The following is a 27,826-nucleotide window of genomic DNA, read 5'->3' as shown; positions in this document are numbered from 1 at the left end:
ATACTTGTTATTGTCTGTTTTTTTTTTTTTTTGTTATAGTCATCCTAGTGGGTGTGAAATGGTATCTCATTGTGGTTTTGATTTGCATTTCCCTAATGACTAATGATTTTGAGCACTTTTTCATTTGTAGATCTTCTTTGGAGGAATGTCTATTCAAATCCTTTGCCCATATTTAGTTGGATTGTCTTTTTGTTGTGGAGGTGTAAGTCTTCTTTATATATTCTGGATACTAGACTCTTATCGCATACATGATTTGCAAATTTCTCCTATACTGTGGATTGATTTTTCACTTTCTTGATAGTGTTCTTTGAAGCACAAAAGTGTTTAATGAAGTCCGAATTATCCATTTTTGTTTGTTTGTTTTTTGTGCTTTTGGTGTCATATCTAAGAAACCATTGCCAAATCCAAGGCTGGCAAACTTTTCTCTAGTTTTCTGCTAAGAGTTTTATAGTTTTAGTTCTCACTTTAGGTCTTTGATCCATTTTTGAGTTAATGTTTGTGTATGGTATGAGGTGGGGTTCCAATTTTGCCCTTTTCCATGTGAATATCCAGTGTCCCTGCATCATTTACTGAAAAGACTATTCTTTCCCCCACTGAATTGTCTTGGCGCCCTTGGCAAAAATCAATTGACCGGATACGTATGGATTTGTTTCTGGACTTTCAATCCATTCAATTGATATGAACAGTTTTTCAAAATTAATAAATTATTTTCCCTGAGGCCTAATCTGGGACCACTCTGAGTAGAATCCAAGTCATTTTTGTCCACACTTAGGAACTAATTTAAGTGGGGGGCCATGGGACCACATTTAGGAAAATGAAGCTGGTTAATAGGTCTCTGGGAAATGAGGAATGGGAAGCGTGGTGGTTGGTGTGTTAGAAAGAGCTCTGGATTGGAATTAGTAAGACCTGGGTTTGAATGCTAGTTCTATCCAAAGCCATGTGGCTTCGGACAAGTCATTTAACCTCTATGAGTTTTAGCTACTGTAAAATGGAAATGATGACAATCTCACCCAGCTGGTATTAGCATTAAGAGACAGACGTTGTGAAAACGATGGCATAGTCCCTGGTACGTGGTAGGTGTAGACTCACAGCTGGTGCACAGTCTCATGGCTCTCTTCCTTCTGACCCATAGTGGTGACGTGAGATCAGGAGAGATGGGCTGCTCAGTGGGTACCTGTGCCACTTCCCATGGTACTGCTCCTGTCTCCTGCTCTGTATGGCAGTTCTGGTTCCACTCCTCCACCTTTTCTGTCAGGGGCAGTATAAAGGGTGGATGAAGAAGAGGAAAATGGCTCTCCACAGACCAGCTTTCTGGCCAGTTTGAGGGAAGCCCAGTAGGGAACCACAGAGTAGTTAGGAAATAGTCATATTTTGTTTTATACATCTGGAGCTTTATTTTTACATAAGAAACAGCATGACTGTGTGCAAAAGTTTTTGCCAGTGTACAGCTGTGTTACAACTGAGGGAATCCTGTCTGCTTGGATCAGAAAACCACAGTTCGGGTGCCTGCTTTATCGTGTGGTGGTGCCCAAATTGTAAGGAAAGGGCCCAGAAGGAAATAAACCATCCCTGTTCGCAAGAAGTCTTGCAAGCCTAAACCTAAATAGTGAGAGTGTCACTAAGGCTTGGGAGGATGGGGCACGGTGTTCTTTGGCTTCTCATTCCTCTGATCAGAGAGTTGACTGGGATCAGGAGGCAAAAAATATCTGTGGACTCACAAGATTCTGCTTGCCGAACTGAGTTGTTGCCCAATCTTCTCGTCCCTCTGGTTCCTTCCCCTAAACCTGATTTGTTAAGTACTTTTTGGCTTGGTTGGCCTTCTCTCTCATCCCTGAGATCTTCTCCTCTCCCCAAATTCTTCCACCCATGTGGCCCTATTTGGATCCCTCAGTGCTTTGGGGGTTTAGTAATGGGGGAATCTAGCTCATGTTATATGATTGTCAGTTCCTGGGTCTCAGGGAGGCCATAGTGAACTTTGTGCTGCTCAAACAGCTTGCGCAGGGCACTGATGTAGAGTGCGTGGTACTTGTCCACTGTCTTCTTGTTTGGCTTCTTAATCCTGGGGATTGGCAGGGGCTCCCCAACTATGGGGAAGGAGAAGAGACAAGCATTAGAGCTACCCAACTCAAATGAACCATTCCTCAGAGGGAGCCATGTACTGAAACTTAGTATCTGGGTCCCCTCCCCTTCCTTTGTTCTTTCCCTCTGCTCCAGCCCCATCCAGTCTCGTATTCTCCAAATACCTAATCTCATGCACGCTCAAGAGAATGAAAGCAAGCTCAGGAGAGTGTTGAAGGAATGTATGTGAATAATGATGCTCTCATGGCAGCTGCTGAACTCTGTCCCACCTGTGAATGGCCACAGCTCTTATCTGTTTAGCTGTCCTCCACACCCTGCCCTCAATCACACCCACTGGAATTCCTATCGCCCATCCCAGCTGTGTGTCAGGTCCCCTGGGACTTGATGGATGACCTGGGTATGGGGAATCAAGGACCAGGGTGGTCCAGAGATACTGGAAATCTCACCAACAGTGGTAATGGGCCGATTGAAAGGCAGGAAACCCCAGGATCCTCGAGTGAGGCCCCGGCCATGGAAAGTACAGAAATTTAGTCCCAGGATTTTTTTACACGTGTCCTGGAAGGTTTTTTGGAAGAACCTTATCCACGTGCCCTCAGGGAAGGTCTCTTGATTGTAAACCTCATTCTCTCCAAAGGAATAGGAAGGGACAAGGTATGCTCTGCAAAGAGAGAAGGGGAAGAGTGAGTTCTCCCAGGCAGCTCCACCCAGCGAAACCCTCTCTAAGGTGGGAAACCTCTACAATCTCTCCATTATAGGACAAGAACCCAAGCACCCAAACGTCTCCAGCCTTGGGTTTCATTTTTGCTATGCCCCACCCTCCCAAGTGAACCCTTTGCAGGGAAGCTGCTGCACCTTGTCCTGTGACCTGAAGAAGCTAATCTTAGGCAATCTAACTGCCTTCATTGCACCCAACATCAAGAGTGATCTTCCTAAACTGCATACCTGGGCACATCACTCCTCTCTTTAAAATCCTTCCAGAGTTCCTCACTTTGTGCCACACTGCTTAGGATGGCCTTTGAGCTCTAGCCCTGGCTACCTGGCTAGTTTCCCCTCTCCCCACCCCTTCCTTGCGATCTGCTTAGCCATACTAAGTGTGCCAACTTCTCTCTTGTCTATAGGTCTTTGTACACTCTGCTCCCTCTCCTGAAAATGCCTTCCCTCTGTCTTCACGTGGCTAATTCTATTTTGCCCTTCAATACTCAACTCCAATTTCATCCTCTTGAAGAAACTTTCTTTGATCACCTCCAACTCCCTCCCCTACAATGTGGATTAGGCACCCTTCATCTAGTGCTTATCTTTTTCCTACACTAACACTATCCTAACTCTGTATTACTGTCATCTCCTTATCTGATTGACTCCCTAGTTGTCTGTCAAGCTGATCAAAGGTGGGAACTGTGTCATTCATCTTTGAATCTCTAAGACCTGGCATAGTGCCTGATACGTTGTAGGTCCCCTGAGTTCTTTCTCCCTTTTGGTCTGACTGGCAACTCCTACTAATATTTCAATTTGCAAGTCAGATGTCACCCACCTATGAAACCTCTACTTTAGGTGAAAGTCTTTCTGTCAATTGGTGCTCTCATAGCATTTTGTACATATCTCTATTATAGCATGTCATTCATTCAACAAATATTTATTGAGTTCTTTCTATGTGCCAGTACTGTTTTAAGCCCTGGGAATATATCAATGAACAAATGGATTAAAAAAAATCTCTGTCCTCATGGAGCTTACCTTTTATTGAAGGAAGACAGACAATAAACAATAATAACAAACAAAAAGCCAGATACACAAACAAATAAAATTGATGATATGTAAGAAGGTGATAAATGCAATGGGAAAAAATAGAGCAGGATGATCTGGACAGACTTTGTTGAGAAGAGACATCTGAGCAAAGACCTGGAGGAGGTGGAGGAATGAGCCAAGCAGTTATTTGGAGGAATAGTGTTTCAGGCAGAGGGGACAGGTAGAGCAAAGGCCCTAGGGCAGGAGTGTGTGGCATGTTTGAAGGACAGCAAGCGGGCCAGTGTAGCTCTAATGGGGTGAGCAAGGGGGAGAGCAGTGGGTGATGAGGTCCGAGAGGTGGCGAAGGACCAGATTATTAAGGGTCTTGCAGGCTCTTGTACAGACTTTGGCTTTCGCTTGGAGTGAAATGGGAGCCATTAGAGCATTTGGAGTAGTGACAAGACCTGACTCACGTTTAACAGGATCATCCTGGCTACAGTTGAGAATAGACTCATGTCTGTCTTCCTCATTGAACTATGAGTTCTTTTTTTTTTAAAGATTGGCACTTGAGCTAACATCTGTTGCCAGTCCTCTTTTTCTTTTTTTTCTTCTTCTCCCCAAAGCCCCCCAGTACATAGCTGTATATTGTAATTGTAGGTCCTTCTGGTTCTGCTATGTGGGATGCCGCCTCAGCATGGCCTGATGAGCAGTGCTGGGTCTGCGTCCAGGATCTGAACTTGTGAAGCCCCGGGCCGCCGAAGAGGAGCGCACGAACTTCACCACTCGGCCGTGGGGCGGGCCCCTGAACTATGAGTTCTTTAAAGGCAAGGACCTGGTCTTATTTATTTTTGTATCCTCAATGCCTAGTACTATGCCTGATACACAGTAGGTGTTCAGTAACTGCTGAATGAATGCATTCTATTTCTCAAACCAGATTGTATGCTCTTTGGGGGCAGTAACCGTGTCTTATTCATTTTTACAATCCTCACAGCATCAAGCCCAGTGCCTTCCTTGCCCTGGGTAGGTTCTCTGGGCATCTCAGTTAATGGGTTGATATAAAGTGAAGTCCCCTACTTCCCCAGACTCCCAGCCTACTAGGTAATGTGTAGAACGTAAAGGTCTTCTTCTACTGTTCTTTCTTCAATTTCAAGTAAGAAAAAGTGCACATCGAAATGTGTCTGGAGGGGCCAGCCCCATGGCTGAGTGGTGAAGCTCACATGCTCCACTTTGGTGGCCCAGGGTTCACCGGTTCGGATCCTGAGCACGGACCTAGCACTGCTCATCAAGCCATGCTGAGGTGGTGTCCCACATAGAGCAGCTAGAAGAACCTACAACTAGGATATACAACTGTGTACTAGGGGGCTTTCGTGAGAAAAAAAGAGGAAGATTCGCAACAGACGTTGGCTCAGGGCCAATTTTCCAAAAAAAAAAGAAAGAAATGTGTCTGGAGGTCTAAACACCCTTAAGGCACAGTGTGAGGGAGTAGAGAGAAGCAGTCAGAATGAAGAGGGAGCCCCCCTAACAGGTTTCCAAGGGAGGGCACCATTCTGGAGAGGTGCTACATAGGACCTATGGCACCCTGACAATAGGGCACCAGGAACTAGGAACCCACCCTGTCGTCAGCGCCAACTTCACAAAACCTTTACGCTGTTTAAGGACAAGGGTGGAGACTCCTGGCTGGCACAAGAGGGCTTCAGCAGCTCCACCCACCACAACAACCACGGCGTTGCCTGAGCCTTTCTGGGTCAGCAAATACTTCAAGGCTGACTCACTCACTGGGCACACACCTGTGAAACAAGAGAGTCAAGTGGCATAACAAACTTAGTACCTGAGGATGGAGTAAGGGGTTCTTTCGGGCTCGTCCTTTCTGGACACAGTTCTTCTGTTTCCTGACTATTTTTGTTTCCACCGTTCTGTCTTTGACCTCCACATCCTGGGTTAGCCTCAGCCTGAGGTTGATCCTTAGGGTCAGCTGCTTGCCTTGGGGTCTGTGCTGCTACAGTTGGGGCTACATTGAGTTTCTCTGCCTACTTCTTAGCTCGATAGTATTTAAGCCCATCCCTTCCCTCTCTACCCATGAACCACAGCTGTCTTCCACTCTTCCCAGGCTGACAGCACAGGAGACTCTCCAGAGTTCTCTCCCCCAGGGGTGACCAGGACTAGCCACCACCAACCTGCTTCCTCCCTAGAGCAACCTGCCAAAGGGGAGCCGTTGGCCGGGGTTTCTGGAGAGCAGGCAGGCCCAGGAACATACCCGAGCCAAACTGAAATGGGGATGAACCATGGATTGAGGATGACACCCTGTCGCTCAACAACAGGCACAGTCTTTCCTCAATTCTGCTTCCCATCTTTGCCCTGTGCTTACCTTCTGTTCTCTCCTGGGATGGCAGAAATTGCTTCTAGGCCTCGGTCATTGAGGGAGACTGCTGCTCCAGGTTCATGCCAACCTCAGAGGGGAGCAGAACTGTCCTCTGGGACTCTAGTGGTCCCACCTGGCCCCTCCAGATGAATGTATCTTACCTTTTAATGTTTGGCTTCAGTTGTTTTCTGGTGTCCGGAAGGATGGATATTTATCCAGAGAGAAGGACACTTGTCACAGTACCCTGCCTTGAAGCCTGGCGTGGGGAAGTTGTCCTGGATTCTGATGGATGCTTATCCTTTATCCCTTGATCTCTTATGCAAGTTTGAAGGGGCTCCCAGGAGATAAAGGTCATGGGCCAGGAGGGTACCAACTAGTATGAGAGACTTTAAAATGTCTTTAAGATGCCCCAGGATGAGAACTGCTATATAAATGGCCCAAAGAAGCCAACTGACATCCCAGAAAGAGTGGCAAAGTTCGCCTGAGCTGTTCCATTCATGCCTGATTTTCTGCACATTTGGGTTTGCTATTTGGCTTTTGCCTTCTGCTTTCCACTTTGGCTTTGATTCTGAACTGCAACCTTCTGCTTCCTCCTCTGAAAGGATTCCTGGCAACGCTTATGAATGCACATAACTTATCCTGCTGCCTAACCAAACAAACCCTGCCTTCCAGATCTTGGATGGAACCTGACAGTTGGCCACATACTCCTGTTACTGGACCAATGTGCTCTGGACTCATTTTCTACTAAGTCCTCTTCGAGCAGATAGTGAGAATTGGACCGACTGTCAGGGCTTATTGCGGTTGGAGCCCTGAGGTAAGTCAGAGAATGGAATGATTTCTTATACTCACCCATTGACATCACATATTCTCGCACAATTGGGATCCAGAAGATCCCTTCCAAGGTCCCTACAGAAGGAGTGATGCCTGGGAAAATCCGAGCAAAGCCAGTGGCCTCAGTAGCAAAGTTGATGAAGACACCATAAGAAACAATGCCATGGGGGTGGCTGGCAATGATATAGTTGTGTTTGGGAGAGAGGTCCTGAGTCTTCACCAGCTGTTAGAGGGAGACTGAGTCAGAGCAGTGGATAGGAAGAAGGAAGGAGATGACATGTGGACTAAGATCCCAGCAAGTAGACTGTGTTTCCCATGGGGAGCCTAAATCCCTGTTCATTGGGATGTCATCATTGTCATAGGATTGCCAGGGGTTATGATGCTCAGACCTGGATGTGCCACCATGAGGAAAGGCTGCTATCTATCCATCTTCCCACATGCTCATCCATCTTGGGCCCCTACTCTGCATTATGCCTCTGGGCCTTTACCTTCACTGCTGGCCACCAAAGCCTTTGAAAACATGGAGCTGAGTGGAGAGGGAGAGTCTGAATAACAGGGACCAAGGGTACCCAGAGGAAGAGTAGTCACCTTTATTGGGAAATAATTTCCGAAATACTTCCAGAGGGTCCAGTTTCTTACCCAAGCTGAACGCCTACCACCTGTGGGTACAGAAGGGAAGAGAAGAGCAGGCAAGCTATTGCCAATCCCTCTACCTCTCCCAGACGTAGAGGGTTCTTCCTACAGTCCTCAGGTCGCAGGAGGAGCCTCCTTCTCACACTTCTATATTTTGGGGGCACAGAGCTGTAGACACTGTCCCTGAATCCAACTCCCAAGAAGACATAGGAAGCCCCTGCTCCTCTGGAGCCAGCCAGAAAGGTGAAAGAGAAACAGTGTGAAGCTGGAGGCACCTGCCGAGAAATCTCAACCTCTTCATTCTTCCTGGGCAGCCTGGCAGAGACCTCTGTTCCCTATTGAGCTTTGCTCTCCTCTCTCCTTCCCCTTCCCTCTACCCCCCTTTACTATTCTCCCTCTCTCCACCTCCCCCCTTTCCTTTCTCTTTCCCCTTCTTTCCTCTCCCCACCCCTTCTTCCTCTGTCTCTCCCACTCTTTCCCTCCACCTCCCTCTCCCTGTGGTTCCATCCTTGGCACAGACATGGACCACCACTCTCCCCCTGTCTCTTACCTTGACTGTGGGTGTTCCAATCATAGGCAAGCCAGGCTAAGGCGAGCACAGACAAGGTCCAGAACTTAGTGAACACCAGAAAGTAGGGTATAAGGAGAATAGGAATAGCTCCTGAGGGGACACAAAGGGTTCATGCCCTTCAGTTCCCTTCAAGTTTAATAGACCTCTCGTAACCCCCATCTCTGCTCTATACTAAAGGAAGAGTCAATGCTGGTGAGAGACCCTTCTCTCTCTCTCCCCCAACCCCTCACTTAGTAGCTCTGCTGTGGTCCAGGCTGATCTCTGAGTCCCTGGATCTGGGTCCCTTTGATGGCTGAGATCTTAACTGAGGAAACAGCAGAACCATAACGTTCTCAGAGCAGGCCCCCAGCCAGGGTCAAAGGACGGCACTGCTTGGCAAGTGGAAAAGAACAGCTCCTTGGGCCAGTGGCTGACATCCCCATTCTGGGACCTCAGGAGGTCCTTTGTAAAAGCTTGACCCTCCTTCCTTTGTGGAACTGCTAAGTCAGCACATTCCAGCAGAGAGGGGCTGCCTGCAGTGTGCAGGATGTTTGATGCTGAGAGGAAAGCACATATTAGAAACTGCTTTACTATGTTGGATTTTGTCCCAATCAAAATGTCTCAAAAGTTCAGAAGGGAAAAAAATGATCTCTGTTAGCAAAGGGCCACAGCAAGCGGTGAAATGCAAACATGATACATCTTAGAGCTGTGGGAATCGAATTCCATTTTTAAATCTGCATTCATGAGAAAGAAGGGCTAAGTACACATATTGTCAATAAAAAAAGACCCAGCTAAGGGGATGACTTCTTTGACCAGGTAACCACATCATGGTAGACAAAAGTTTCAGAGGAGGGGAAGAAACTCAAGAGTTACCTACCAACAAGTTTGTCTCTCGCATTTTGGACACAAATGAAAATAACAGGAAGAAGACGGAATGTGCATTTCTTTAAAAAGTCACGCTATGGAGTAGAAGAAACCTTAGCGATAGGCTGAATAAGCATGTTGTAAGCATGCTAATTAAATAAGAAGTAGTGGTGGGAGGAATGCTATGGGAAGCCTGCCATGGATAAAAGTCCTGCTACTTCTGACCCTCATAAAAGATTAAATTTGCTGAGTAAGCTTCAGAAGAAAACTCAGGTAAAGTTAAATAAAAGTCATTATTAATTAAAAATAGTCTGTGTATCATTTCTTTTATATCTTGCTTCAAATACATTTCATTTGTATCCCCAGTATTTAGAATAGTGCTGTGCACAAAGTAGGTGTTTAACAAATATCTGTAGATTGATTGAAAGATACATAAATGTTTTCTCTTTTTAATAATAGTAAACTTAGATGATTAGTGCTTAGTCAGCATTTATGTTATTTCAACGTGACGTTATTTTAAGAGCATGGATGGATTGATTGTGTGCCTCACGTCTGATCTCTTTCAGTTATCCACCTGTCCTAGGGGTACTCTAACCAAGAACCATACCTCCATAAACACCACCTCTCTGGTGGAATCTATTTGAATTGCAGGTGTGGCACCTCAGGAGACCCTAAGTGTCCTTTAAAGGCAAGCCTGCCAGACCCAGCCTGTTTGAATGTCATCAGTGTCACTCACGGTGACAGAAATGGGATTTAAAGAGAGGAGAAACAGATGCCAAACATGGAAGAGCTAAAGATCATGTAATGAGGAATTCTGTGACAGAAAGCAAGGGTATCTGAGGTAAGAATGAAGAACAACCATTTGTGTGGATGCATATATGACGCTCGCATAGATATTATAGGCTTGACACCAGGAGGTGCTCCCAACATCTTGTGAGGAGTCTTGGAGTGGATTATCAAGGAGGAAATTCATGTAAGGTAGCTCCTATTTGTACTGAAGATGGCCAAGCCATTCTCATACATGTGTAGTATGGTACCTCATCATGACTTTAATTTGCATTTCCCTAATACCTAGTGATGCTTAATGGCTTTTCATGAACTTATCTGCCTTCTGTATATCCTCTTTGGTAAAGTGTCTGTTCAAATCTTTGGTCCATTTTTCAATTGGGTTGTTTGTTTTCTTACCGCTGAGTTTTAAGAGTTCTTTATACATTCTGGATACTAGTTCTTGGTCAGACATGTGATTTGCAAACATTTTCTCCCAGTCTCTGTTTATCTTTTCATCCTCCTAACAGGGTCTTTCTCAGAACAAAAGCTTTTAATTTTGATGAAGTCCAACTTGTCAATTTTTTTTCTTTTACAGATTGTGCTTTTGATGTCAAATCAAAGAGATCTTTATTTAACCTCAGGCCATGAAGGTTTTCTTCTAAAATTTTACAGTTTTGTGTTTTACATTTAGATGTGTGATCCATTTTGAGTTATTTTTTAATAAGATGTGAGGTTTTGGTTAAGGTTCATTTACTACGTGTGGATATCCAATTGTTCCAACATGATTTGTTGAAAAGACTATCCTTCCTCCACTGAATTGCTTTTGCATCTTTGTCAAAAATCAATTGGCCATTTTTATGTGGGTCTATTTCTAACTCTCTATTCTGTTCTATTGATCGATGTGTCTGTCCCTTCACCAATGCATCGCTGTCTTGATTACTGTAGATTTATACTGTCTTAAAATTAGATAGTGTATTCCTTCTTTATTCTTTTTCTAAGTTGTTTTAGCTATTATAGTTCCTTTGTTTTTCTATATAAATTTTAGAATCAGCTTGTCTATGCCTATGTCTACAAAGGTTAATAAATTAACCTTTTTATTTTGAAAAAACTTTAGATCAACAGAAAATTTGCAAGAATATTTTAATAAAAACTCATATAACCTTCACCTAGATCTACCCATTGTTAACATTTTACATTTGATTTACCTCTAATTATAAGTATATACCTGTATGTTTGTATCTGAGCCTACTACATTACAGAGATCACAACCCTTTGCCCCTAAATATCTGTGTGTACTTTCTTTATAATATCCACAATGCTATTATCGAATTTGGGAAATTTAATATTTATGCAAAACTATTATCTGATATACCCTGCTGGAATTTTTATTTGAATTGCATTATGTTTATAGATCAATTTGGGGAGAACTGACATATTTACTATTTTGGGTCTTTCAATCCATGAACATAGTATATCTCTGACTATTTAGGTATTTGATTTTATTCATTAGCATTTTATGGTTTTCAGCCTTCAGATGCGGTACAGGTTTAAATCTATTCATAAATATTTCACTTTTTGGAGGTATTTAAATGGTATTGTTTTTTAAATTTTTGTTTTCAATTGTTCTCTGCTAGTATAGAGAAATGTGGTTGATATTTATGTGTAATCTTGTATCATGTGACTTTGCTAACCTCATTTGTTAGTTCTTGGAGGGTTTTTTTAAAAAAAATTCCTTGGGATTTTCTATACAATCATGTCAGCTGTGAATTAGGACAGTTTTATTTCTTATTTTTCAATCTGTATGCATTTCTTTCTTTTTTTCTTCTTGCCTTATTGCACTTGCTAGGGCTTTTAGTATGATGTTGAATACAAATGGTGAGAGTACAATCTTTGTGCTTTGCTTTGCTCCCAATCTTAGGGAGAAAGCTTTCAGTCTTCGCCACAAAGTGTGATGTTAGCTGCAGATTTCTTGCAAATGCTCTTTATCAAGTTGAGCAAGTTTCCTTCTAGCCCTAGTTTTGAGAGGTTTTATCATGACTGAAAATGAAGTTTGCAAATGCTTTTCCTACGTTAATTGATATGATTATGTGTTTTTTCTTCCTTAGTTTACATTGATTGATTTTTCAAATATTTATACTTGCGTTCCTGGGATAAAGCCCACTTGGCAGTGGCATTATTCTTTGTAATATATTGCTGGATTTGGATTTTGCTTACTAGTATTTTGTTGAGGATTTTTGCATTTATATTCATGAAGGATATTTACTGGCCTATAGTTTTATTTTTTGTACTGTCTTTGGTTTTGGTATCAGGGTCTGGCCTCATAAATGAGTTGGCAAGTGTTCTTTCCTCTTCTATTTTCCTGAAAAGATTGTGTAGAATCTGTTATATATCTTCTTTAAAATGTTCGGTAGAATTTGCTGTGGAAACCATCTGGGCCTGCAGATTTTTGTTTTGGAAGGTTTTTTAATATTTTCAATATTTTGGAGCTATCTTTGACTTCTCACCCTTTCCAAAAAAATCTCTCCCATTCATCCTCCTGCCTCTGTCCCCATTGCTACTTCAATGGTTCGGGACTTGATCTCCTCTGGTCAGGACTGCAGTCTTTTGTCACTCTTTGCCTACTGGTCTCTTCCCCTCCAGTCCATTTCCCATGCTACTGCTAGATATTTCTCTTTTTTTGAGGAATATTAGCCCTGAGCTAACATCCTCCACCAATCCTCCTCTTTTTGCTGAGGAAGACTAGCCCTGAGCTAACATCCGTGCCCATCTTCCTCTACTTTATATGTGGGATGCCTGCCACAGCATGGCTTGACAAGTGGTATGTAGGTCTGCACCCAGGATCCGAACTGGCAAACCCTGGGCCGCCAAACCAGGGCGCACAAACTCAACCGCTGCACCACCAGGCCGGCCCCTTGCTAGATATTTTTTTTAAAGTACAATCATAACATTGTTTGCCTCCTCAATATTGCCTCAATATTTTCCCACTGCTTACAGAATAAAGTCTGAACTTGTTAGCCTGGCATTTAAGACCCTCCATGGACTAGCCCCACACATCTTCCCAGCCTCAGCTCTCAGTACCTGCACTCATGCCCCTTATGCTCTAGCCTAGTATTTCTCAGATTGTGGCCTCTATACCACCGTAGGGACACTAGATGATCTGAGGTGGTGTATGTATGGAAAGTTATTTTAATGTGTAGTGAATAAAAGTGAATTCACGGTAGTGATATAAAGCTTCCTGTTAAAATACATTAATTTAGATTATAGAAATGAGTCAATTTGGACAAAATGTTAAGTAATAATAACATAGGTGGTTCTCAGATGTGGAAAGAACCAGAAAGTGGGATGCAAATGGCTGAAGTATGGGTAACAGTGGCCCAACCACCTTAGTCTATTCCCCATTCCCTCAATCCACCAAGAAATTTCACATGTCTATGCCTTTGGTGATGCTGTTGGCTCATTCTGACTACCCTCTCCCCAACTTTCTGCCTATCAAAATTTTCTTAGCCTTCGAGGCTTAGCTCAAATAATACCTCCTTGATGATATCTTTGCTGATTCTCTGGTCAGAATTAAGCTTCCTTCTTCCAGACACCCACAGCGCATTACTTATGCTTCTATTTGGCCCTGTTTCATTCTGCTGCTTGTGTAGTTAATATGTCACATATCTGGCCCTGTCCCTATTAGGCAGTAAGCTTTTTGAAAACAGCCTTTAGCACAGTGCCAAGCAGAGGGAAATGATTCATGATAAATATTTGTTACCTTAAATTGTAGCACAGGCAGAAGTTCGATTTCAAAATTCTCCAAATGGCAGGTAAAAGCTGATAGGAAGAGCAGCCATCAATGCTCTTATTTCAAAAAAGGAAAAACCTTCTGAGGTTCCAGGGTATGCATGTGCATGTAAGGCTATAGGCAACCAGTTATTTTCAGTGTAAAGCAAAAACCCAGCATCCTAATGAGTTGGCTCAAAGCCTTCAGAAATCCAAGAACATGGCTGGTTTGTCAAAGATGAGTTTCTGTGGCTTTGTGACTGGATCTAAATAAACTATAAATACAAGAGCCTGTGAGAGTAAAAGGTAATTTAATAATTCAACAAACATTGTGCACACTTCATGTGAAGTCTCTGTGCTAGAAGCCATGGGGATAGGATTGAGGACTGAAAGGAGAAGGGTGAAGAGAGTGAATATGGGAATGATGAAAATAATGTAAGTCTGGTCATGGATACCATGTTTCAAGTATTTATTATTAACACTCTGTTCAGCACTCAATGTGCGTTATCTCATTTAATCCTCTCACAAGCCTAAGAAATAACCCCACCATCCCCATTTTACACGTGAAGAAACTGAGGCTCAGAGAGGTCATGTACCTTCACTCCAAACTTTGGGAAAAAAAGTAGTGGCATTTGTTGAAACTTTACTATGTGCCAAGAGCTATTTTAAGCACTTTCCGTGTGTTAAGTCATATTAATACACGTAAAAAATAAAGTTCTTGCTCTCCAGAAACTCATAGTTTAGTGGGGAAGACTGATACCATAAATAATGGAGACATCCCAGAGGGTGAAAACTATATAGTCAGAGTTCAAATGTCATTTTATGGGAACCCAAGAGAAGACCATCCTTACTACTGGGAAAGCTAGAAAAGCTTCTTTCAGAAGGTAAGATTTAAGCTGCATTTTGGAGGAAGAGTAGGATTTCGACAGATGGATAGTGGAGGAAGGGCCTTCCATGCACAAGGAAGAGCTTGAAAAAGGCCTCAAGATGGAAGAGTCCAAGGCCCATGAGTAACATCATAACCTGAAAAAGTACAGGGAGCATGGGGGCCGCAGAAAAGGAGAGGAAGCTGGGAAGGAAGCTGGGGAGATTAGGCCTGACCGTGAATGGAATGGGAAGCCAGTGAAGGTTATTAAGCAGAGGAGTAGCATGATCATATCTGCGTATCAGTAAGCTAACTTGGAATAACTGTGGGAACAGGAGAAACTGTCGGAAAGGAGATCAGCTAAGAGCTGCAGTGATTTAGATGAGAGGCAATGGGAACCTGAAATAGGCTACTATTTCTCAAACCAATTTGCAAGATACTATGGAGGCAGAATTTTCAGGGTTTGGCAGTTGATTGGATATAGGGGCTGAAGGAAAGGAAGTAGTGAATGATGCCTTAAAGCAGCCTATGAGAATGCTGAGACTATGTCAAAGTCTCTATTTGCCTAATTTTCTAGGACCTTGTTGCTCATTATTCTTCCTGAGGGTGCAATGAAATCAGCGTGTAGAGTGCCTGTCTCAGAAGTGGTTGTCAATCCTCTGTTGATCAAATGGCAAGGTTGGCAGTGTCTTATGAGGTGGGGTGGTTGGGCTCCAAGTAATGTCAATTTCTATAAGAGAAAGAAAGAAAAGGAACATCTATTGAAGACTGTTTCATCTCTTTGATCTTTGGAATGGTCTTGAGAAGCAGGTACTATGCTTTATTTCTACAATGAAGGAAGGTGAATGTCTTACTTGCTCAAGATCACATAGAAAATAATAGTGACTTACTTGCACAAAGTCATGTAGCAAGTAAGTGGTGAACCTGGTCTGTCTGACCCCCAAGATTATGTTCTATTTTTTGTAGTATCAGAAACCAGAGAGAGAAGGCAGGCCCACAAGAAAACGATGCCCAGGAGAGAGAGAAAAAGAACAAGAGGTGGACTTAAAGGTCTCTAGTGAGGAAGAAGAAATCTGGAAGAATTTTCAATTAAGTGTCAAGCCTGGTCTTGTGAGAAATATAATAATGACAAGACATGGCTCCTGTTTCTCATGGAGCTTAGTGAGTAGAAGTGACAAAGGATATAAGGACTGCTACCCAACAATTTTTTTTTAAATATTTTTATTTTTTCCTTTTTCTCCCCAAAGCCCCCCGGTACATAGTTGTATATTCTTCGTTGTGGGTCCTTCTAGTTGTGGCATGTGGGACACTGCCCCAGCATGGTTTGATGAGCAGTGCCACGTTCGTGCCCAGGATTCGAACCAATGAAACACTGGGCTGCCTACAGCAGAGCGCACGAGCTTAACCACTCGGCCACGGGGCCAGCCCCTACCCAACTATTTTTACAAAGTGCTTTGGACTTTCGGAGGTGATGTAGTCTTGAGTTGTCTGGAAAATGTTGCAGAGAAAGTATAACTTGAGCAATATCTCAATGGAGGGGTTGTCTGTGGATAGCCCAGGAAGAGTGATCAGGGCAACTTTCCAGTGGAGGGAATAGTCAGAGCAGAGGTGAAGGAGTGGGAGAGTACCCTTCGTGTTTGTTCTGTGAATAGATTGCCTGGAATACAAGCTTCATATAGGGGAAGAGTAGGAGGATGAGTTGGTAAAGGGTTAGAGCCAGAGAGTGGAGGAGGGCCTTGAATGCCCAGGCTAACATATTTGTACTTCATCGAGTAGGCCATGGGAAACCACCAACTATTTTTGAGCAGAAGGCTGTAATCAAAGGTGCTTTTGAAAGACTCTTCTTGGAGTAGGCAGTGGAACAGATTGGAGAGAGTGGAGAGTAGAAGGCAGAGGGCCAGGAAAGAGGATATTGCAACAGTTTAGGTAGATGGTGATACAAGCCCAGGAAAGAAGAGACAGATGGAGTGCCAGCCTTTAAATGGGAGCTAGCCCTCAGAGAGGCTGTCAAGGCCTTTGCCTAATTCTCAGGGTCATGAATATTTGTATTCCATATCTCCCCCAAACTGTCTTTTCATTCCTCTCTTCTCACTTCTTCCCTCCTTGTCCCTCTGCCTTTTTTCTCCTCCCTTTCCATGTTTCTTCCCCCATCACTTCCAGTAATGCTCAGTAATCAGCCATGATTCTGAACATCATTTGGGAAGGAGGAGAAGCACTGAGGGAGGCTCTGAGCAGGACAGAAGGGATGAAGGAAAAAGGGTGAGAAAGAGAAGAAAGAAGGGAATTAGGAAGGAAGGGAGGGAGGAAGGGAAGGAAAAAAGGAGGAAGGAAGGAAAGACAGTTTTTTGGAGGGAGCATTTACTGTGGACTAGGCTGAGAGGATGAGGATACTGAGGCTTAGAGGGGTTACAGTACTTGTCCAAAGTCACATAGCTTATTGTTAACCAAGTTTGATGAACTCCAGAACCCATGCCCTCTTCACTGACACACTGCTTCCCTTTTCTGCCTTCCCTGATGTCCTCAACTTGATGTAATATTTTCTTTCTCTGAAACCCTAATATCACTTCCTTGTGGCTCTTTCTTCCACTTACCACAGTCTTCCTTACATTGTGGTGACTTGTGTGCATGTCCAGGAGTGACACATGAAATGTGTACAATGGTGGAACAAATGATTGGTTTATCTTTGTTACTAGATAGCAAGGAGCCCATACTTGACACATTGTTGCAGTCTCAGCAGGGACAGCCAAGCTCTTATCATTAGTATTTGCTCTATAACTGTTGAACAGATTTGAATGTCTTACACCTCTGTGGGCATCACACACTGTTAGATGCTATTGCTACCTTGGTAATTCCAAAGACCCAGGATTCACGTTGTAATTTCTAGCATAATCACTAAAAAAATAGAAACAGGATGTATAACACCTAAGCTAGTAGAGGAAGACAAATGGAATGATAAAGATAAGCAATCTAAAAGAAGTCAAGACAAATGGCCAGCAAGGATATGAAAAGATGCTCAATGCCACTAATCATTACGGAAATGCAAATCAAAACCAAAATGAGATATTAGGATGACTACTATAAAAAACCCCAGAAAATAAAGAAGTGTTGGTGAGGATGTGGAGAAATTGGAACTCTTGCATGCTGTTGGTGGGAATGTAAAATGGTGCAGCTGCTATGAAAAACGGTATGGCAGTTCCTCAAAACATTTTAAAATGGAATTACCGTATGATCCAGCAGTCTCACTTCTGGGTATATACCCAAAAGAGCTGAAAGCAGGCTCTCAAAGAGATAATTGAATACTCATGTTCATAGCAGCATATTCACAATAGCCAAGAGGTAGAAGCAACCCGAGTGTCCATCAATGGATGAATGGATAAACAAACTGTGATGTATACATACAGTGGAATGGTATTCAGCCTTTAAAAGGAAGGAAGTCCTGTCACGTGACACAACATGGATGAACTTTGAAGACATTATGCTATGTGAAATAAGCCAGTCACAAAAGGACAGATACTATACAATTGCACTTACATGAAGTACCCAGAGGAGTCAAATTCAGAGACAGAAAGTAGAAGGGTGGTTGCCAGGGGCTGGAGGAGGAGGAACGGGGAGTTAGTGTTTAATGGGTACAGAGTTTCAGTTTTACAAGATGAAAAGAGTTTTAGAGATGGGTGGTGGTGATGGTTGAACAACACTGTGAATGAACTTAATGCCACATAACTGTACACCTAAAAATGGTTAAAACGGTAGATTTTATGTTATGTCTATTTTACCACAATTTTTAAAAACTTTTAAAAATGCAGGTGAAGGAAAACATTGACATTTATTATTAGTGTTTTCACTTAAGATACACAGGTGCCATCGTTTGCCCATCTTCCAGCTTTTCCAGGATGACTGAAAGCTGGTGAGATTGGCAGGGCAGGTGGACGGGGGCGGGCATTACAAGGAGGCTAATGCTCTCACTCTCGGACCCTTACATATTCAGTGTTGGATACTCCCTCTGCCCTATCCCTGTGCAGAGACAGTGTCTTTTGAGAGGGGAAAAGGAAGAGAGGAAAAAATACTAAAGAAAAAATCATTTTCTGGGAGAAAAATAATAACATTTTATTGAGGAGAGCCCCCTAGAAGAGCCAGAACAACCGAGCACTTGCATTCAAATGCCATACAGAGGTTTTCTGGGCTGGGACAGACCCCATGCCTGAAAGGATCAGCTCACACCGCTTGGCCTCTCCTGCCCTCTTTTCTCTGCTCTCTCTGCCCCATCTTTGCCCACTCTTTCTGGGATCCGGACTTGAAATGGTGGCTGCCACCTCGATACCAAGTCTCTTAAGACTTTCCTGTGCCCTTCACTTGCCTAGCTAAGCGCTGGAACTTGTCAGAGGGGTCTTTTTGAGGAAATTAAGATAAATGCAAAGGAAAACAAAAAGAAAATATGAGGGACTAGAAACAAGTTTACAGAAAAATTGCTTCCTTGTGTTAACATAGCTAGAGCCAAGCCATTGATGGACTCAGAGCTTGGCATGATTTGATTTCAATAAGGCTCAATAGTCTTCATCTTTTGGGGACCATGGACCCCTTTGGAAGTCTGGTGAAGCTTATGGACCCCTTCCCTGAATAATATTTTTAAATGCACAAAATAAAATACACAGACTTACAAAGGAAACTCCTTATATTAAAAGTTATAAAAAATTACAAAAAATATGATATAGTAACATGAGCTTCTTGATGTATGCCTTAAATAACCAGACCTAACAATGGCTCCAATAACTATTGGGATTTTGAAGTACTAGTCACGTGCATACATGAAATTTCGAGATGCTTGCAACAGCTGGCATATGAAATGTAAATCTCTGTGATGTCTATTACTGACAAAGACACAGGTACTGCTAACACTTTTGTGGTTTGTTGGCACATTCATCATTTCAATTTGAGGTTAGTGAAAATAGGAGGTAACTTTTTCCATACAAATTCAAAGTTGTCTCTCCCCTCCATGTGTTCTACATCCATAGGCCCCTGGTTAAGAACCTCTGCTCTAAGGAGTCATGTAGCCTCCCAGAGACTGGAATCAGCTGCCTCCCACCTGTCCCATCCTTTAGGATGACATTTCTCCCCGTCCAGTTTGCCCCTGTAATCGCTGCCTACAAAGTCCTGGTTTCTGGCTGGGAAAAGCTTGCAGCCCTCAGCCCATTTGCTCAGCACTGATGATTGCCATGACCTGAGTCCACTGCACAACTGACCTTTTCTCAAAATTCTGTCTAGTGAGTCACTCAGGCAGCCCTCAGATTTTCCAGAATTCTCTCACCATAATCTTATATTGGAAAATCACCCTACGCTTACTTAGTAACACCATTTCTGCAAGTTACCACCACCTCTGCCCCTGAATATGACTCTTTTCGGCTAGTCCAGAGACGGCAGTCTTGAGAAGGCTGGGTGATCTTTAAACCAGAACAACCACAGCCTCACTCCTGGCCTTCAGAGCCCTCAGCTGGGAGGAGAGAGATCCAGTGCACTCAACAGTAGCCATCTCTCTGGGTGGTGAGGCACAATCCTTCCTAGAGGGAGGAGAATAACCAAAGGATCTCTTCGGAGCCCTCCTCATCTGGGGATTCCTGGCCTCTTTTTTGGCCCATTCCCATGTGCTCTTCGGTCCCTGGGTTCACTCACCTAAAAACACATAGACTGGGATCCACTGTAAAACAGAGAGGGTTCGGAGGGTCTCTTGAAGATCCAGTCGGGAGAGAAAGGCCATGGCTATGGTGCTGTTCTGTTGTGGCAAGTAGCCCAAACAGAAGGCCAACACCTCTAAAGCTGAGCTGATTGCAGGTGCTTTGTTCTAACTGCTTATCATTGAGTCAGTTTAGCTGCTGGAGGTTTTAGGCTTGACCTAACCTTTCTTCCAGTCTTCTCCATTCTCTGCCCCACCCCAACTTCCTACACACACAAGGTTTCAGATCATCTACCTAATCTCCTTAATATGTATCCCTTTTTCACATGTTCAATTGCAATGAGGCAGAAATGGCCTTGGGTTGGTTTTAGCTGTGTGTGTATGTGGAGGAGGGGGTCCCTGATAAATTAATGTAGGAAAAGAGAATGGCTTAGGCCTCAGACAGGACCTCTGAAAAGCAACCTGCTACCTTTCCTTGCTTAAGAAATGGCACCTGCCAACCACACTTGTTTCTGCCCTAGTGGCTGCTCTTTGGCTCTCCCTGTCTTCTGCTGAGAGCCACCTAGTTGACTAAGGCCTTTTTCTGCACTGATATCTAGACTTCTCAGATCCCTCCTCGTACTGCCGTTCCCAGGGGCTCTGTATCAGCAGCCAGATACCTATGGTAGGCTGGGAGAAGCATTCCTTAGACAGCAGACCTGGGTTCTAGTCCTAGCTCCACCATGTCCTTCCCGTGACAGAAATTGCTCTGTCTCTTTAGATTTCAGTCGGAGCATTCGTTGTTGGAAGGCAGTGTAGTGGTTAAGGGCGTGGACTTTAGAGCCAGATAGCCAGAGTTCAGCTCTCAGCTCTGCCACTTACAGGTTGGCGAACATCTGTGCCTCGGTTTCCCATCTGTAAAATTGGGATAATAATAGTACCTACTTCATAGGGTTGTTCTGAGGATTAAATGAGTGCGTGACTGTAAAGTGCTTAGCACAGGGCCTGGCACACAGTAGGCACTGTGTGTTTCCTATTATTATTATTCATTTAGTTCAATTAATATCTACTGAACTTCTACTATGTTTCAGGCTAAAAGGCTTGCTTCTGCACACCAGCCTTTGCAAAGTTAAAAATTGTCCCCGTTGGGGCCGGCCTGGTGGCGCAGTGGTTAAGTGCCCACGTTCTGCTTCTCGGCAGCCTGGGGTTCGCTGGTTCGGATCCTGGGTGCAGACAGGGCACCGCTTGGCAAAAGCCATGCTGTGGTGGGCATCCCACGTATAAAGTAGAGGAAGATGGGCATGGATGTTAGCTCAGGGCCAGTCTTCCTCAGCAAAAAGAGGAGGATTGGCAGTGAATGTTAGCTCAGGGCTAATCTTCCTCAAAAAATAAATAAATGAATAAATAATTTTAAAAAAATTTAAAAAAGAAAAGAAAAATTGTCCCCAGGTCCCAGACCTCTGGATTCATTTTTTCTCTATCTATTGAGTGCTGTTGAGTCAGGCACTCTTGTAGGCGCTGAGGTGGGGAAGAAAATGGACATGACTCCTGCCTTCACTGAGCTTCCAGTCTAGTGGAGGAGACAGACGTTAAACAGAAACAAATCACAAAAATGTTTACACTCTTGAATTTGTGATGTGTCCTAAAGGAAAAGACCAGTATTCTCAGCATAAGACCTTAAATATAGAAGGTGCTCAAAAAAATCTTCTGGATGTAACCAAAAGGGTTGCTTGGAAAATCAAATACAAAAATGGTATCAAGTGTCCTGCAAGTGCAAGGAAATATTGATTCCTTAGCCTGAAGCTCCAGTAAGATGTTGGTAAGTGGGGATGTTTTCCTTACAAATCTCTTTATGTCTGGAGGTCAGTGGGTCTATAATCTAGTGAAAGTAGACCCAAGAGTGGTGGTTCAAGGAGGGACCTGTGGAGGCGGAGGGTAGGGCAGAACAGGGTAGGTATTTCAAAATCCCCTGGAAGTCAGTGGATTACTTCTCAGGGCAGGCAGGCCCTGGGGAACAGTGGCATCTAGTGCCTTGGTTCAGGCTAGGGTGACCAACCAGCTCTGTTTGCCAGGGACTGAGGAGTTGCCCAGGATGCTGGGCTTTCAATGCTAAAACCAGGATGGTCTTGGGCAAACCAGGACAGTTGGTCCCCTAGTTCAGGCCCTTGTCACTGTTGCCTGGACTTCAGCAGGCTGCTTCCTGCTGGTCTCCCTTTGGTCTCCATGCTGCTGCTAGAGGATTGCTGTCAAATACAGCTCTTAGCATCTGCCCTGTTTCAAACCCTCCAAAGTCTCCCATTGCATGTGGAATCAAGTTCGAACTCCAGAGCCTGGTATCCAGAGCCATCTTTACACTTGTTTCTGCCCTCCTTGAAAGTCTCATTTCTCATCACTTTCACACCACACCCAACACAGCATCCTTCCCCAACTAGGAAGTACCCCTTCTTACTCTGGGCCTTTGCCCATGGTGGTCTTGATGCTGGCCCTGATGTCAGTTCCCCTACATTAAACCCAGCATATATGCAGTTAAAACCAAAGCACTCTTTGCCTGCTTACTCCCTGGCTCCAGAATCCACTATCTGCCATGGACACAAACAGCCAAGGTCGCCCACCTGGGTTCCATATCATCTCCTCTTCCTCCCTACAAACAGTGTCCCAAGGCCGAACACAGGCTGGTGGAAAAGCTCTGACCGGCAAGGCCACTGACTCCCCACAACGTCTCTACAAGCAGCCACATTCCTCCCAAATCTTTAAAAGTCCTCGCCTCCCCTCTTTCCGGGAGACAAGATGAGACAAGACAAATTTGAGGGCTCACTCTCATCTCCCAGCTGATATCACCTGAAATAAAAACCTTTCTATGCCATAAGGCTGGCGTTCCAGTTTTTATTTGGCCCCTCTTGTGTGGTGGGTAAAGAACCTATGTTTGCAGGCGCTAACAATCTGGTAAGCCAGGCAGGAGGCTCTTGCCCATGGCTCCATGGCCCCGGGCCGACTGGGATTTCCTGGGAAGCAGCCCAGCAGCTGTCTAGGTGATTTGCCCTAGGAACCGGCCCTAGTACCTTCTGTCTGGCCTGGCACCACTGACCCTAGGCATGTTTTCTTATGTCAAGGAAACAGGTTCTAGGTTTATTTGTTTGTTCTTCGTTCTGGTGAGTCGACGGACTCTGTCTGAAAGGGTAAGTCACCTCGGGACACCTGTGTACTTCCTTTCCCTCCTCTTGGGTTCCTTCCATTCTTGGAGGGGCCATCTGGGGCCCTTTCTGTTCGCAGAGGGGCCATCTAGGCATGCATTTAGAGTGGGAACAGTTGTAGGACTTTCTACCCTCAATCTGGGAAGCAGTTCACTCGTGTCTGGTTTTTCTTTGTCTGGGTCTGTGTGTCTGTCTGTCTCTGTGTATTGGAATGGGAAACATGCTGTCTGTCCCCAAGCAGAGCCCACTGGGGTTAATTCTGAGTAGATGGTCTAATTATAGTTATAAGCCAACATCTAAAAGGGATGATTTTCTTTTGTAACACTGCATGGCCACAATATTCTTTAAACTCCGGAGAGAAAATGGCCAAACAATGGATCCTTAAGTTGAAAAAACTATTAGAGAGCTCTCATCATAAACAGCTGTTTTATCGGTACCTATGAAAAGACCAAATTAAAAGGAAAATACAATGATTAGTCTTAAAAACTTAATCAAACTTGGGGCCTCAGCTTCTTCTTGTGGTTTTACAGATTCTAATGAAAACATTAACAAAGAAAAATCAAAAAAGAAAGAGTCACAGAACTCATCCCAACAGGATGAAAATATTTAGCTGGTTATTAGAAAGGAAAATGGGATAAATAAAACAGACATAAATAAAGTTAAAGCAAAGGTTTTATTAAAACACTGCCTAAGGTTGAATGGGCTAAAGGGACCCCCACTATTGGCCCCCCAACATTAAAGGACATCAGACAAGCCTGTTCTATTCACCCCAGTGTGAAAAAATTTAAAAGGTCAGGAGGTGAAAATCACAGTGAGAAACCTGACCAGCAATTGTTTGGGGCAAGAGTTGAGCTGCTCAGGTTGATAAAACTGTAAAGATTAAAGTGTTTAAGCTAATATGATATGAAGAGGTTATGTCAACTTTGCCTGAATGTTTTGGGGAATAGATGTTATGTCTAACTGGAAATGCTTTCCCTACATAATACTGTAATATTGAAACTTGTTAATGGAGTTCTAATATAAGTTATAATTAAAAGTATAAGAGTTGGTAAAATTAAGATAAAGTTTTGTAAAATTGGTATATTTAAATGGGGCAATTTCAGTTTGCCCAAACTGACGTATGTAATTGAAAAAAGCCAGCTACAAGAATAGGAAGCCTGTTTTAATCTTTTGAGCCTTCTAAATAAAATAAAAAATACTTTACTGCCTCTTTAAGAGAAATTAATTAAATAATTAAACATGACAGTGGCCTAGGCCAAATCTGCTGCTTCTCTCTCTTCTCTCGCTGAGATGTGCCACTTCAACTGCCCTGAAATTCCTGATTTAAAATTAAACAAGTAAAAATAAGTAAACTTTTGAGACAATTTGGAATAGTAATGGCCATTCTGGAGAATCTCTGTTTCAGATGAGCCTACCTTAGAGGTCACTCTTAAAAAAGAGGATTCAAAGTCTCTCGTAATGAAATACAGTCTTTGATTACTATACAGAAACTTTTAAAAGACGAAGTTATTAACATGACATAAAATGATCCTTGGTAAATAAGATCCTGTTCGAGTTTGCTGCTTTGATTTAAAATAGACATATCCTTAGAGTTATTGACATCGGCTACAATGCAGACGTACAGCCTGGGTTGACTGGTCAAATGAGCTCATGTTATCTCTGTTACAAAATTTATCAGCAAAACCAATAACTCAGTATAATAGCTGATTTTGTTTAATGTCTCATGAGATTTTTACAGACGATCTAAATGTAATTGTTGAGAACAGGTAAACTAGGAGTAAAAAGATAAAGGTTTTGGAGAAACTTTTTAACAATAATTATGTATTATGATGTACGTACTTAACTTCAGATGATGGTTAACTGCTTTGATGTCACATGAAGTTTTTAAGAGTAATTAAAATATAATTGTTAAAACTGGGTAAGAGTTTTTAAGTACAATAATTATGTTTTATGGTATATATACTTAAAAAACAGCTTCCAAAATCTTTTTGGAAACAAACTTTATAGCTTTACTAAGTTAAGTTAAATGACAAAACCTATTGAATATCTGGGTCACTTTTGGATAGGATGGAACATTGAAACATTATTGCTGAACATGTCTAAGTTTATCTACTTTGGGCTTCCTTTTACAGAAAAACTGAAAGGTGTTTGGGCCTATTAATAAACACACCTTGTGTTTTATTACTATAAAGTAACATGGTTCTAAAAATTATAAAAAGTATTTGTAAATTTGCCAAGCCACAGAATGCTAATGTAAAGAAAAGTTTATAACTGCTTACTTGGTTTTTACTTGTAAATTAAGGTTTCTAATGGTTAAGGATTCTAATTATTATATTAATTAAAGTTACTAAAAATTAATAAGGAAAAAATCTTTATATTCAAGGAAAGTAAAATGCATGTTTTCAGTAAAAAGGTATAAAAGGTAAAAGTATTTTTGCTTGTTGGGTTAAGAAAAGATAAATTTGTCCTAAAGTACTGGGACAAATTCTGAATGTAAAAAAAGTAAGTGACAAAAGATTTATAAAAGTAAAACCCTGAAGAGTTTTATGTATGACCAAGTTGGTTGAGATTAAAAAAAAATTTAATTAGGTAAATAAATTTAAATGCCAAAAGTAAACTGGTACAAAATTAAATCTGTTTCTTACAAAAAAGATAATTTTCTTAAACTTTTAGTCTGCTCTTGGTAAAAAAAAAAAAAGATTATAAAAGGTTTTTTCTTTGAGTAGTCTACCAGAAGGATAAGGATTTTATGTTTTATCAAAATAAATTTCCTATATATTTTTTTAAAGATTTTATTCTTTTCCTTTTTCTCCCCAAGGCCCCCCAGTACATAGTTGTATATTCTTTGTTGTGGGTCCTTCTAGTTGTGGCATGTGGGACGCTGCCTCAGCGTGGTTTGATGAGCGGTGCCATGTCCGCGCCCAGGATTCAAACCAACAAAACACTGAGCCGCCTGCAGCGGAGCGTGCGAACTTAACCACTTGGCCACGGGGCCAGCCTTCCTATAGTGTTTTTATCAGGTCTTTAATCACAGATGCTAAGGTTCTTCTTACAGCTATTTAATTCTCTACATTTGCCTAAAATTCTTTAACTGTCACCATGGTTAAAGGGATGATTAAACATTGCTTCATGGGGACCTATGATATTATATGGGTAAATGTTATCGATATAAATGTTTGAAAAATTATATAACATTACTAAAATTCTGATCCATCCTGATTGTCAGCCATAATTCTGGTTATTATATCAAAATGTTGTATATCATAGAAATAGTCAAATGTCTTTGTCAATTGCCATTTTTAAGTCTTTGTTATTTATGGATAGTTGTTGTTTTACTCTGATGTTTTTACTAATATGTTTTATGTTCAAAAGAATTCGTGAAAAGGACTCTGGTGCTTACTCTAGAATACAGGTTTCTAATAAACGTTCAGATTGTAAAACTAAACTGGGTAAGAAATTACAGAACTCTAACAGAAAACCTGATGACTTCATGAAATTGCTAACAAGATTAAGGTCAAGAATCGATTACACAGGACTGAATGAATTGATGAGGATGATTATAATTTTTATAACTTTTGTTTAAAATATTGCTGATTTTTTTTGTTTTGTGTTTTATTTTCTCAGATTTAAGGAAATCTTTTTCTTTTTTCTCTCATGCTAACTATGGCTTATAGTAACTTGATAAAATTATACATTTGTAAACAAAATTGAAACATTTATCTTTTTCTCCCTAGCTGATCCCTCCAGAATTTGGAAACTCTTGATGAGCATGTATTCTTATTTCCATGGCTATATGGCTATTTGCATAAATTCAATAAGAATCTGTTCTTCTTATAACAGGAAACAATTGGAAACACTGGTTATATTACCAAGGCTTTGACTGGAATGTCATGTTTGAGAAAAACATACACACTTGGATATGACAAGACAGCTTTTGAGGAATGAAGGTGGACTTTCTGGAATAAAGCCACTTGGCAATATTGGCCTGGTACCTTGCTTATGGGTTCCCAGAAACCTGGTAAGGTTGAGTAAAGAATGTCACTCCCTCTTACAGGTGCAAGGAACCCCAGGATATTTTGGGGATTTCAGAAGAGAGGAATTCACCCAAATCTGCAGGTATTGCAAGCATAATCTGATGGCAAGTTCTTGGTCTGGCTTTCCTGGCCTTGAGAGGACTTTAAAGTTCAACCTGAGATTCCTTAGAAGGTTCCAGCAAAGAAGATTTAAAAGAACCTATATGATCAGTTGCTATTCTTGCTGTACTTATGTAAATAATTGGGCCAAATCTATTAAAACTAAACATATTTTACAACCAGTTAGTCTTAATTTGGTTATGCTTGGTAAAATTGAGGGTGATTTTAGAGAGAAAAATTATGTTTCAATAAAAACTATAATATACATTCATGGATATTAGATTCTGGTTCCATTAATTGTCTTTGAAATTTTTATTTCATGTCTATAAACTGGACTGAATCCTAAATTCTTCTGGTCTCCTAAAAATATCTGAAATATGTGAAACAAATATTTGAAATAAATCTCCAAACTAACTTTTTCCATT

General features: G+C 42.2%; 2 protein-coding genes across 4 annotated transcripts in view; both read right to left on the bottom strand.

Annotated features, from left to right (window-relative positions):
• The window catches only part of IGBP1 (immunoglobulin binding protein 1), a 105,710-nt gene that overhangs the window by 49,463 nt on the left and 28,421 nt on the right, over positions 1 to 27,826 (bottom strand). Inside the window, exon 7 of one of the 3 annotated variants that reach the window (XM_070258730.1) lies at positions 7,555 to 7,647. The exons of 1 other annotated variant lie outside the window; for it this stretch is intronic. The gene's annotated coding sequence lies outside the window, so the exon portion shown is untranslated. Of the gene's footprint in view, positions 1 to 7,554; positions 7,648 to 13,862; positions 15,164 to 27,826 lie in introns of those variants that run through there. One more of the 3 variants, XM_023634100.2, reaches the window with a different exon arrangement.
• Positions 1,370 to 20,317, bottom strand: DGAT2L6 (diacylglycerol O-acyltransferase 2 like 6). Its single transcript, XM_001490803.5, has 7 exons — positions 20,098 to 20,317; positions 8,172 to 8,282; positions 7,577 to 7,647; positions 7,007 to 7,211; positions 5,411 to 5,585; positions 2,526 to 2,737; positions 1,370 to 2,084 (listed from the first exon to the last, which is right to left on the bottom strand). Exons 1-7 carry the CDS (start codon positions 20,180 to 20,182, stop codon positions 1,930 to 1,932), a joined length of 1,014 nt encoding a protein of 337 aa, XP_001490853.1. The 5' UTR covers positions 20,183 to 20,317; the 3' UTR covers positions 1,370 to 1,929.

This window comes from Equus caballus, chromosome X (assembly GCF_041296265.1).
Source record: "Equus caballus isolate H_3958 breed thoroughbred chromosome X, TB-T2T, whole genome shotgun sequence".
Lineage (NCBI taxonomy): Eukaryota > Metazoa > Chordata > Mammalia > Perissodactyla > Equidae > Equus > Equus caballus.
The sequence above is the reverse complement of the archived record's forward strand: the minus strand, read 5'-3'. Positions and strand labels throughout refer to the sequence as shown.